This window comes from Myodes glareolus, chromosome 2, assembly GCF_982192425.1.
Source record: "Myodes glareolus chromosome 2, mMyoGla1.1, whole genome shotgun sequence".
In the NCBI taxonomy this organism is placed as follows: Eukaryota; Metazoa; Chordata; class Mammalia; order Rodentia; family Cricetidae; genus Myodes; species Myodes glareolus.
The window spans coordinates 69,430,891-69,443,052 of record NC_142027.1 but is presented as its reverse complement, the minus strand read 5'-3'; the positions used below and the strand labels follow the sequence as shown (position 1 = coordinate 69,443,052).

The following is a 12,162-nucleotide window of genomic DNA, read 5'->3' as shown; positions in this document are numbered from 1 at the left end:
ATCCCAAAAAGCCAGTACATGCAGTAGAGATAAATCCCAGTGCCACTGCTAGTGGTCCCCTCAGTCTGCCCCAGCCATACAACTGACAACCACATTCAGAGGAACTAGTTTGGTCCTATGCTTGTTCCTTCCCAGTCCAGAGGGAGTTGGTGAGCTCCCATTAGCTCAGGTAAACTCTTTCAGGGGATGAACCCATCATGGTCTTGATCTCTTTGCTTATATTCTCATTCCTTCCACTCTTCACCTGGACCTTGGGAGCTCAGCCCAGTGCTCCGATGTGGGTCTTTACTTCTGTTTCCATCTGTTGTTGGACAAAGGTTCTATGGTGATATTTAAGATAATCATCAGTCTGACTACAGGGCAAGGCCAGTTTGGGCACCCTCTCCTCTATTGCTTAGTGTCTTAGCTGGGATCATTCTTGTGGATTCCTGGGAATTTTTCTAGAGCCAGGTTTCTTGTGAATCAAAACAAATTCTTAAAGGCTAAACGTTAGAAAAAAATCATTAATTTAAGATTTACTAAATTTCTTATATGATAAAAATCTTTATTTTTCATATGTAATATAGCTAATAGTAGTAAGTATTTTTAAATCAACTTGGATTCATTATTTGGGGTTGTTTGTTTGTTTGTTTTGAGACAGGGTTTCTCTGTAACGGCTCTAGCTGTCCTGGAACTAGCTCTTGTAGACTAGGCTGGCCTTGAACTCACAGAGATCCACCTGCCTCTGCCTCTTAAGTGCTGGGATTAAAGACGTGCACCACCAACGCCCAGCTATTTGGGGCAAATTTTAAGCAAACTCTTTAGGGCTTATTTAGATTTAGTTAGGTTAAGTTTTCATTAAGAAGAGCTTTTGCTTTTCTGTGCACTTTATTTTAGATTTTTGGCTTTTGAAGTGTTGGCTTTGAGGTTTTTAGTTACTGAGATTCTGCAGTGTGAGCCATGAATTATGAATATTGATGCATAAAATCTTGAATGTCAATATATTACTCTATAGGAAAAGTTTTACTAAGTTGAACCTAAACTACATAGTATTAATAAATTAAGTGTCTTCATTATCTTCCTTTGTCCAAGTCATACACTTTTAAAATAACAGGATTATGTTTGATTGTATTATAGAAAATTTAAGTCTGTGTCAGTAAAGAACTGAATGTTATTCCAGTACATAAACAATAACCACTTGAAAGAATGGATCCATAAGTTATCATGACAAAAATGTAAAATGCCTAGCAATCATCTAAAAAAGAAAATGTATACAGAGTTTATAGTAAAAATTAAAAGCATATAAAATTCACTGTTTACTGTGTTTATTGGGATTCATCCTTAGGATGTAAGGGAAATACCTATCACAGTTAAAAGAAAGAAATTTACATTTAATTGTGTTTTAATCAATTTAAGTATAAACAGCAACCATTGAACAGCCTCACTGAAAATGAATCATTTATCTCTTAACTCCAACCCTGCACAGCATATGCAACAAGCTCTCTCCATTTCTTCCCTTTCTCTTCTCTCCCTTTTCTCTCCCTCTTCTCTTACCCTGTCTTTCAGGTATGAGTGGCATTATACCAAATATATAGATGAGTCTGGAAAAAATGGATAGTGCCTGACAAATTTACATATGATTGTGAGAGGGGGGTTGCAGTCTTCCTGTTCTGTTCTGCTCCTCATGTTTCCCAGGAGTTGTGTATTGCAAATACCCTCAAGGGTAACATGAGCTCCTTTCTGGGCAGACCTGGACTAAAGGCAATACTGTATATAGTGAAGAGAGCAAAGTAGCTCGTGTGTGCATGTGTGTGCGCGCACTTTGTCATCTCTGATAATAAATCACTAAAAGCTGGTATCTTCAAAGAACAGGAATTCATTACTTCTCATAATTTCACAGGTTAATAGCTGGGTATTATGCCAACAGCTTTGGGAGGGTTACTGCTAAAAGCTAGAAAATCTAAAATTACTCCATGATCTTGAATGGCAGTTGGTGCTGGCATGAAGTTAAGATTTAGATTTAGATTTGGTTTGAGTCTGCTCAGATTGTTTCTGCTAAGTTGTAAGAAATGAACTAAGGCAAAGCCAAGTACTACAGGGTATCATAAAACCCAGGCTCAGAATCATCCGTATCATCTGCTTTATTAAGGTAGTCACAGGATTTACCTGAATCCTAGAGGAAGGGAAATACTCAACAGTCGTTGGTGTTAGATTATTCATACCATAAGAGTAAGTGGGGTGGGAGATGTGAGTTATCGTCAGAAATAGGCTCTCATAGTCTCTTTTGACCTACAATGAGTATATTGCCTAGGCCCCTATTACTCGAAATTATAATGGAAGGCCTCAAACCCAGGGTAGTCTGTTTCAGGGGCACTCAACATAGGAATGTCTCTTTTAGAGAGAGAATAGAGTGGGAGGAGTAAAAGAACATATTTGGTTTATCTCCGATGGGAGCCAGAGCCTTGGTTATAAAGCCACAGACTTTAGTTTTAGACAAAGAGAATTTCTGAAAGTTTTGAAAGAAGTATGAATGTTACCAACCTGGACTTTGAAAGATCAGTCTGATTAAAACACAGAATGGTTCAGGGCTGGAGAGATGTTTGGCTGCTCTTCCAAAAGTCCTGAGTTCATTTTCCAGCAACCACATAGTGACTCACAATCATCTATCGTGAGATATGGTGCCCTCTTCTTGTGTGCAGGCAGAACACTGTATACATAATCAATAAATCTTTAAAAAAAAACACACAGGGGCTGGAGAGATGGCTCAGTGGTTGAGAGCATTGCCTGTTCTTCCAAAGGTCCTGAATTCAGTTCCCAGCAACCACATGGTGGCTCACAACCATCTGTAATGAGGTCTGGTGCCCTCATCTGGTCTTCGGGCATACACGCAGACAAAATATTGTATACATAATAAATAAATAAATAATTTTTAAAAAAGAAGAAAAAAAACACACACAGAATTATTGAGGCAGTGGATAATACTAATCTAAGTTTGATTGGAAAGACGACATTCATTTACAGTATTCCAGAAGAAATTTCAACAAGGCCTGAATCAAAGTAATAACAATGAGAATGAAGAAGTGATACTTTTTAAAAGTTAAGATATTTAAATTAGGTAGAGCTGACAACCAACTGGCTATGTGGATCACGACAAGAAAGATGGGACTGTCGGGTGTTGATTAGCAGTAAAAAAGCTGTCGCCTAGGACCTAGGTTCAGTTCCCAGCACCCACATGGCAGCTCACAACCCTGTGATCCAATGTACTCTTGGCCACCTTGGATAACTGCATGGGGTGCATAGATATATGTGGAGGCAAGACATTCATACACAAAAAATAAATCTTTAAAAATTGACCTTCAAACCAGGTGGTGGTGGCACACGCATTTAATCCCAGCACTCCAGAGGCAGAAGCAGATTAGATCTCTGAGTTTGAGACCAGCTTGATCTATAGATTGAATGCCAGGACAGACAGGAGAAACCCTGTCTCAAAACAAAACAAAACCAACCCCCCCCAAAAGAAGAAGAAAATCAGCATTCAAAAATAGTAAAAGCTAAATGCACCCCTACTATATTTGCAAGTCATGATAATAATACTATACATAGTCATATTGACACGCCTCCGTTCCTTGTAAATCTCTCCTAAAGTTACTAAAATGGGGTTATATTTTTTAATCACTATCATGTTTAACAGTTTTTCATTACTAAATCATGTAGAATTATCTTGACATTATGAATTCATTTTTCATTCTGAATTTTTAAGCTACTTTTTTTCCCTCTATAGGTTAATGGTACTGATGCAGATTATGAATATGAGGAAATCACACTTGAAAGGGTAAAAACCTATTATCTTAATCTTTCGTTTGAACTTTTAAGTTCAATCATAGACTACAAGGGAGAAATGTCTTTCAAAACCAGAAAATTGTTTTCTTTTTTTAAGATTACAGATAGTAAAACTAGCCATAGTATTTTCAGAACATTTGTTTTCTTTAATATCCTTTACGTATTTGTAGATTTACAGATAAGACATAAGGGTAATACAGAGAAGTCCAGTTACTCTGCACTTCACTTTCTCTTATGAACATTGCCTGTGTTACAGTGTATTTATTTCTACTGATGGGCCAGTTTATGTGTGTACATTATTATTAACTGAAGTCTACACTTATTATTCCTTAGTTTGCATGCCCCCCCTTCCAGGAAACTACCCTGCATTTATTTATCTCCTTTGGGTGCTGTAGACTATGATAGTTCCTTAGATTTTTCTTCTTAGTTGTTTCTAAGCTTGCTATTTGGGCAATGGCATGTTTGCATTCCCAGCCCTTAGGTGGTGGCAGTAGTTCAAAACCAACCTTACTGCATAGCAAATTCAAAGCAGCTTGACCTACATGATACTTTATCTCAAATATACATACCTACCTACATACATCATTCGTGTATGTGAGGATGAGAGTGTGTGCATGCTTGATCAGTTTATGCTGTATTTTAGAAAGGCTACCCTTGTCTGGCAAGCACTTCCAAGAAGTTAAATATTCTACACAAGTAACTCTCCAGAGTAACAGAATGTCTGCATTTTAAAAACTAAAATTATCGGTAATTGTATTTTGTTGTGTTTGAAGCCCAAATGGATGCCCTAGAAAATGAATAAAATTGAAAGGGTATTTGCATATGTAGTAGATTTTCATTGTCTACTACTTAATTTCAAGCCACCTACTTAAGTTAGGCAGGTATCTCAATAACACTCAAGGAAGCTCAACATTAATGTAGTGTTAATGACATCCCACTAATTCTTTAAGGAATTTAAACTGAAAAAAAATTGAATTAAATTGGTATTTTAGGACAAGTAGTAGGAAATTGGATGTCTGAGTTATTAGGTATGAATAGTTAAGTAATAAGTCAGATATATCCACTTATTTGAGTTGCTAGAAAGCTACATGCAGAAAATTCTTGAGAAAATAAACATTTCTAAGTACCTTTTCTTAGGTCAAAGAAATACAGTTTTTCTCTATAGACTTTCATTGGCAATGGGACCACTTTTATGTACAAATATTACTCAAATTCAGTGTTCATGTTAGTCAGATAAGCAGAAAAGTGAGGTGGCAGTTGACAGAGTCTACTTGTCATCATAAAAGTTCACCAGCATTAAGTTCTCAGATTGGGCTTTAGCACTAAAAAATGCCATGGTGTTTGGGTACATTGGTTACACATCTCAGAGAGTAATGGTTACTATTACTTATCAGCGCCAGTTTGTTGGTTTTTAAATAAACAGCTGGCAAAGTAGTCAAAAGAAAAGTATCACCTTCACCCCTTTTTTAAAAAGGTAAAATGATGTGTTCCCTGCTCAGAGGTAACCAGACATCATGGCACCTGTATCCCAGGCTCAGGAGGCCAAGGCAAGGATCATGTTTGATGTTAGTCATGGCTATATAGGAAGACCTTTCTCAAATACATTAATTACTTAACTAATTAATGAAGTGAAGCGATCACATGCTTTGTTTCTTGGAAGAGATTTGCCCTATCAGACATGAATGAGGTGCATTTTAAAAGAAATTTGTAGTGTCACCTCTATGGGTAGAGAGAAATTCACAGACAAATTACACATACTTGTAAATAAAAAAAAAAAAACTTCAAACTAGGCCTCTGAAGAACTTAGTACATTTACTTCAACCTCACCTACTGAGCAGTACCACCACTGAAGAAGTTTTTCCTTATATGAAGAACATGTCTGTTTTTTAAAAATCTTTCTCTTACCTCTGCATATTCCTTTTTTTGTTAAAGTTCCTATTTTAGTACAGTTGCGAGAGCCTAAATGCTTAGATCTCTGGAATTTTTCCTCTGTCCTTAGGGAAATTCAGGGCTTGGTTTCAGCATTGCAGGAGGTACAGACAACCCACACATTGGAGATGACTCAAGTATTTTCATCACCAAAATTATCACAGGAGGAGCAGCTGCCCAGGATGGAAGATTGCGGTATGTCTTACACTTAATGTTGTGATGTTACAAAAGACTCGGACTAACACAACGAAGAAACAACATAATAACTAGATATAGGTAGATGCTTAAGCCCATTTAAATAACCAATTCTCAGGTAATTTTGTTCTTTGTATTGTTTCCATCTTTTAGGAATTCAGTTTTATCTTAGGTATTATAATTCTTTGAGTAATGCATTTTGATTGCCTAAATATCTGTAACCAATTTTCTAGATATTATGAGTTGTCCTTGGTATTTTCAGACAAAGTCACAAAACTTTTCTGTTTAGGAAAAACATGTGTATATGTAGGATTTATATAGTGTTCTATTTTGGAAAATGTCTTTTGCAAAACTGTTACTTCCTTGAACCATAAATTCTGGCATTTTTCCCATTTCTTTTGTTGGTCTATGTTTATAGGTAGATAGAAGCATGTTGGGAGTAAGGATTTCACAGCTATTAAATCAACATCTTCTAAGGTTCTAGTACTTTATGTAGCTTTTCAGATTTTAAATTCGGCTTCTCATTAATATGACAGGTAGTATATTAGAGAAATTAGACATAAAAATTAGGAATTTGACCGTCCGTACATATGTGACATCTCTTTCCTAATCTTCAGTCACTGCCCAGCTTATGTGAAAGTTTGTATGTTTCTTGTTTAACAGAGGAACACACCCACAGTACTAGTCATTCCTTTGGGTGTGGTAATAAAAACTTGTCAGGACCAGTGTTAATAGCCTAAATCTGTTTTGTTCTCCTCTGCTAATTTGAAATGACCACCATTTTTTTCTAATGGGGTGCCATGCAGTCAAAGCCAGGACCAGAGAGTTTAGTTGAAAATGTTGAGAATAGGACCAAAAAAGAAATTTTTAGTTACCATGTCATATTATGTTATTTCATAACTTTGAAGTAAATAATATGATCTATAATTTCACGTAAGTTTCAAGAAGTAATTTTTAATATTACATCTCAGATTTGGAAAAAATTAAAATTTCATCACTTAATTTCACTTTGATACTATCTTCTTTTGACTTTCAACTAGTTTAACTGACCTAAAGTTTCTTTGTGCTTCATTTTTCTTTTCTTTTTTGTTTTGTTTGTTGTTGGGTTTTTTGAGGCGGGTTTCTCTTTGTAGCCATGGCTGTCCTGAAACTCACTTTGTAGACCAGACTGGCCTCAAGCTCAGATATCTGCCCACCTCTGCCTCCTGAGTGCTGAACTTAAAGGCATACACCACCACTTCTGGCCATTTTCCTAAGTTTTAAATACAGCTCTGTCACTTAGTAATGACCTTGAGAGCTCTGTATTAAAATTCATCATGCCTCATTTTATTCATGTTTAAAATGGGTAGAAAATATATTAACACATAGCTGATACAAGTAGTTTTAAAAATGAAAGCACTAAAGAAGTGCCTAGCATGTGGTCATTGCCAAGTGTTTGCTGTTTTTATCAAATATCTTTGTACATAAGAAATATTCAAATAATATTTTTAAATAATCTATCATTTTTTATTTTCCTCCCTTTGCTGGCTCTTGAGAAATTTATACATTGAAATTTAACATATAACTTCTTCATTTATACTTTTTGGAATAAATAAAAATTTTGTCAAAATGAAATTAAAATTGGTAAAATAAAACATTGGTACTTACTGTACCATTTTATGTTTTTCTTAGAGTAAATGACTGTATCCTAAGAGTCAATGAAGCGGATGTTCGTGATGTAACCCATAGCAAAGCAGTTGAAGCGCTGAAAGAAGCTGGATCTATTGTGCGATTGTATGTGAAAAGGCGGAAGCCAGCATCAGAGAAAATAATGGAGATAAAACTCATTAAAGGTCCTAAAGGTACTCTTGTAAATGAGATAAGACATTACTAAGAAATATGACTTAAACTTTTTCTTAATGTTCAAAAGTTATACTTTTAGTCATCTATAGAATTTTTGTAGGTTCATAGTATTCCCACTGCTGTTTGTCTCAAGTAGGATTTTAGAGTGGCTGCATTCCTACCAAGGTGGCACCATTTGAAAAGGTCCCATGTTAAGTTCCATGTACTATTACACATTTTACTGTTATGTGTGTATAAATTTTTGGTCTTTTGAGACAGAGTTTTTCTGTAGCTTTAGAATCTATTCTGGAACTAGCTCTTACAAGACCAGGCTGGCCTCAAACTCACAGAGATCCACCTGTCTCTGCCCGCCAAGTGCTGGGATTAAAGGTGTGTACCTCCACCTCCTGAGTAAGTTCTTTGTGATGTTGTATATATGTAGTGTTTGTGTGTGTGCTCATGTGCACAACAATGCATGATCAGAGAGACCAGAATGCGGTAACGGCTGTCTTCTCCTTTACTCTTCACCTTAACTTTTTAGAGAGGCTCTCTTGCTATTTAGTAGCGTACCCTTAATAACTTTAAAAGTAGGGAACAGAATCTGTTCACTTTAAATTTTTTAATTACGTTTATTTATTTAGTGGGTAAGGAGTGGCTTGCCATGGTGTGCATGTGGAAGTCAGGGCAGTTTGCAGGGGTTCTGTCCTTCCTCCCTGTTGGCTCCTTAAGGTCAAAGGTCAACTTAGGTTGTCAGTCTTGGTGGTAGGCACCTTTTGCCTGTTGATCAATCTCACCAGCCCTCCATTTAATGTAGTAGATTCGTTTACATCTATTTTAAGTGTCATTTTGTTAAACTCTTACTACTTAACTACTTTTCTTTAACTTTTGATTATCTCCAAAGTAAATATCAGGTGTAGGTCATATTAAAAGAAGACAGTACTGTTGTGTGTCTTGGAGGTCACCTCTGTAGTGAGGACTAGTAAGGTACTTTCTGAATTCTGAAGGCATTGATGGGATTGAGGATAAGTAGAAATAGTAATTCTAATACTTGGCATCCTAGAGGAAGTAGGATTTCAACAAATGAAAACTGTGGAGAATTTGGTATTGAAGATGGGATTTGGGGACTGCAAAAATTGTTATTTTAAGTTGTCAATGTGGAAAAAAGTTATAAATGTGAAAAAGGGGCCACATTCTTAAAGCCTGGTGTTCTACCTAGTACAAAGAACAAAGTATTTCCTCGCAGTTACTTCAACCTTGTGAAAAATAAAGTGTTGGTAAACAGTGTAATTATAGAAACAAAAATAAAACATAATTTTATGTTTCTGTTGCTTCTCAAGTCCATATACACAAAGACTTTTAAGAAGAAATCCAAAGAAAAAAGAATATTTGTAACTATTAACAATGCTTGCATTTAAAACCTAAGGTTAAAAAAAAATTTAGACTTATCTGCATGAGTGTTTTGCTTGCTTAAATGTCTATGCACCTTGATAGTGCCTGGCAGTCCCAGGCCAGAGAACACATTAGGCTAAAGGTGGTTGGAAACCATCATGTGGGTACTGGGAACCAAACCCTGATCCTCTGTAAGCACTGCCAATGGTCTTCACCACTGACCACTTCTCCAGTCCCTACACTTAAGACTTCAAAAGCAGATAACTAAATACACAATTTTCTGTGTGATGGAATGATCACTCTGGTTGTCATCCTTGTTCCTCTTATTGATGAGACTCTAAACAGTGCATTCCAACCAGGTCTTGGGTTCAGCATTGCTGGAGGTGTTGGAAATCAGCATATTCCTGGTGATAACAGCATCTATGTAACCAAAATAATTGAAGGAGGTGCAGCACACAAGGATGGCAAGCTTCAGATTGGAGATAAGCTCCTAGCAGTGAGTATAAAGAGTGTTCTTAATTCTCATGTCTGTGTGTTTTCTTGTCACCGGTATTTCCATACTGAAACCGTGCAAGGGATAGCTCAGTGAGTGACTTCTAGCCTGCAATGATTCTTGGTGCCATTTCCTTTTTTCTATGAGCCACACTCTCCTTCCTCTCCACCTCCTCTCTCCTACCTCTCTTTCCTAGTTGAAGTCTTGAAATGCACAGAATTGTTAAGTCACAATCTAAGTTTACAGTGCAATGTTTCATGTGATCATGTGTGGCCCTCTTTTGCTTTAACTCATCTGTTTATAACATAATGGAAACCAGTGAAGTCATTGCTTATCCTCAACACTAGAACACCAATAATTTCGTGTATCTTCTGGAGAGATGGCTCAGTGGTTGAGAATGTTTATTGCTCTTTCAGAGAACCCAGATTTGGTTCCGAGCACCCACACAGTGACTCTGGTTACAAGGAATCTGATGCCACCTTCTCACATCTATGAACGCTAGGCATGCACATGTACACACACACATACGCATACAAAATACATAAAATAATAAAAAATGTTTAGTCACATACATATGTCTAAATATTTAGCTTATTATTCGGAAACTTCTTTGAGGGTATTAGACTATCTGTAGTTTTCTCATCCTTTTTTCACTCAATATAGTAATTCTGTGAGGTATCTATATCATTTCCTAGAGTTAAAATCCATTCATACAAACTTAACTCTGTGACTCTATCACAGTTTATCCAGTGTTTATCAACAAATGCCTTAGTCCTCGTGTTCTCTAGGAGAATGGAACCTGAAGAAAAGTTAAGGTCCTGTGAAGCCCAGAAAGGGATGAGAGAGCTAGACATGTGTCTTAGTCAGGGTTTCTACTGCTGCAATGAAACAACACAACCAATAAACAAGTTGAGGGGTGGGAGGGGTTTGTGGGGTTTGTTTGACTTACACTAGCACATCTCTTTCATCATCAAAGGAAGTCAGTACAGGAACTCAAACAGGTCAGGAATCTGGTGGCAGAACCTGATGCAGAGGCCATGGAGACAAGCTGCTTATGGGCTCGTTTCTCCTGGCTTGCTCAGGCTGCTTGCTTATAGCATCCAGGACCACCAGCCCAGGTATGGTACCACCCACCATGGGCTGGGCCCTCCCCCATTGATCACTAATTAAGAAAATACCTTACAACTGGATCTTATGAAGGCATTTTCTCAGTTGAGGTTCCTTTCCTCTCTTATGGCTCTAACTTGTGATAAATTGACATAAAATCAGCAAGTACAACATATCAGATATATTAATGTTTTCACAATTGTGGGTTACATCAGCCATGCCCAGTCCTAACCAAAATAGGCTTAAGAGACTAGTATTGGTAAGAGACAGAATGAGGGCCAAAGTAGCCAGGGCATTGTACTGGCCATCAAGGCCTAGTGACATGAGGGCTCAGATGAATTTGTAAAGCCATAAAGTGGGTGTGGTATAGTGGTGATTACGTCATCTTCACTTTGGGGAGTATTGTGAATAATTGTGGTAGGAAGAATTGTGTACTCGAATACAAAATTTCATTGACTACTAAGCATAGGGTTTATTGGCTCATTGAGTATTCTGTTAGTAATATTACTAAGCAACAAAGCTATCACCCTACTGTTTTTCAGACACTTGTAACTTGTTTTCAGCATTAGTACTTGGCAGTGGGGAAAGGGAAGGAGCAGAACTCTTTGCTCTCACCTCTTACAAGAATTGCTAGTCTTTCCCTAAGCTACAAGCAGTAGTTTTCCCATAAGTACACACCTGCCAATATAAACAACATCACAATTCCACTGGATTTTTCTCACTTTCTTACTTATTTTTCCTTTATATGTGTGTGAGAGTACTAGTGCCAGCTCAGGATTTACCTCCCACCTTTTTGAGGCAGGGTCTGTCCTTGTGTCTCCTGCCGTCCTGCATACATACTCCAGGCAAGCTTCCCACTGAGGTCCCTGTCTCTGCCTCCCATCTTTAGGAATGCTGGGATTGCAAGTGTACATCACCACAGCTGGGTTGGTTTTAGAGTTCAGGGATCTAACTCAGGTAGTCAGTATTGTGTAACTAGTTCTTTTACCCACTTAGCCAAATCCAGCCCTCAATTTTATTTCTTATTCCATGTGTACTTTGTTTTCCTTTATTGTTTGTTCAGAACCAGTACTATTGGCACAAAGCCAAAAACCTGTGTTGATTTTGAAAAGCAACAGGACTTTTCATTCTGTCTCAAACTTTAATGAAGCCTTTATTGTCACAGTTACCCTGAAATTATACAATTTTGGAGCCTCATTTTTAATTGACTTAATCTGGTGGCATAACACACCTTCATTCTCTAAGCACTTCGTATTTAGCATATTTATTTTCTAATGTGATATTTTCTCTACTGCTCTATCACTGCTCTTCTGTTACTCCCTCGTCTCTCTAGAATCCTAACATGAAGATGTGCGTTCTGTGTTTTGTTAGTGCAATTCCAAAGGTCAAAGTCATTGTTTAAGCTGTAA

General features: G+C 37.1%; 1 protein-coding gene across 24 annotated transcripts in view; it reads left to right on the top strand.

Annotated features, from left to right (window-relative positions):
- Dlg1 (discs large MAGUK scaffold protein 1) overlaps positions 1-12,162 on the top strand; it is a 194,116-nt gene that overhangs the window by 114,476 nt on the left and 67,478 nt on the right. For all 24 annotated transcript variants that reach the window (XM_048453979.3, XM_085685425.2, XM_085685424.2 and 21 more), the window contains 4 exons: positions 3,761-3,811; positions 5,819-5,943; positions 7,615-7,784; positions 9,513-9,649. In XM_048453979.3, coding sequence (XP_048309936.2) covers positions 3,761-3,811; positions 5,819-5,943; positions 7,615-7,784; positions 9,513-9,649 — 483 coding nt within the window. The remainder of the gene's footprint in view (positions 1-3,760; positions 3,812-5,818; positions 5,944-7,614; positions 7,785-9,512; positions 9,650-12,162) is intronic.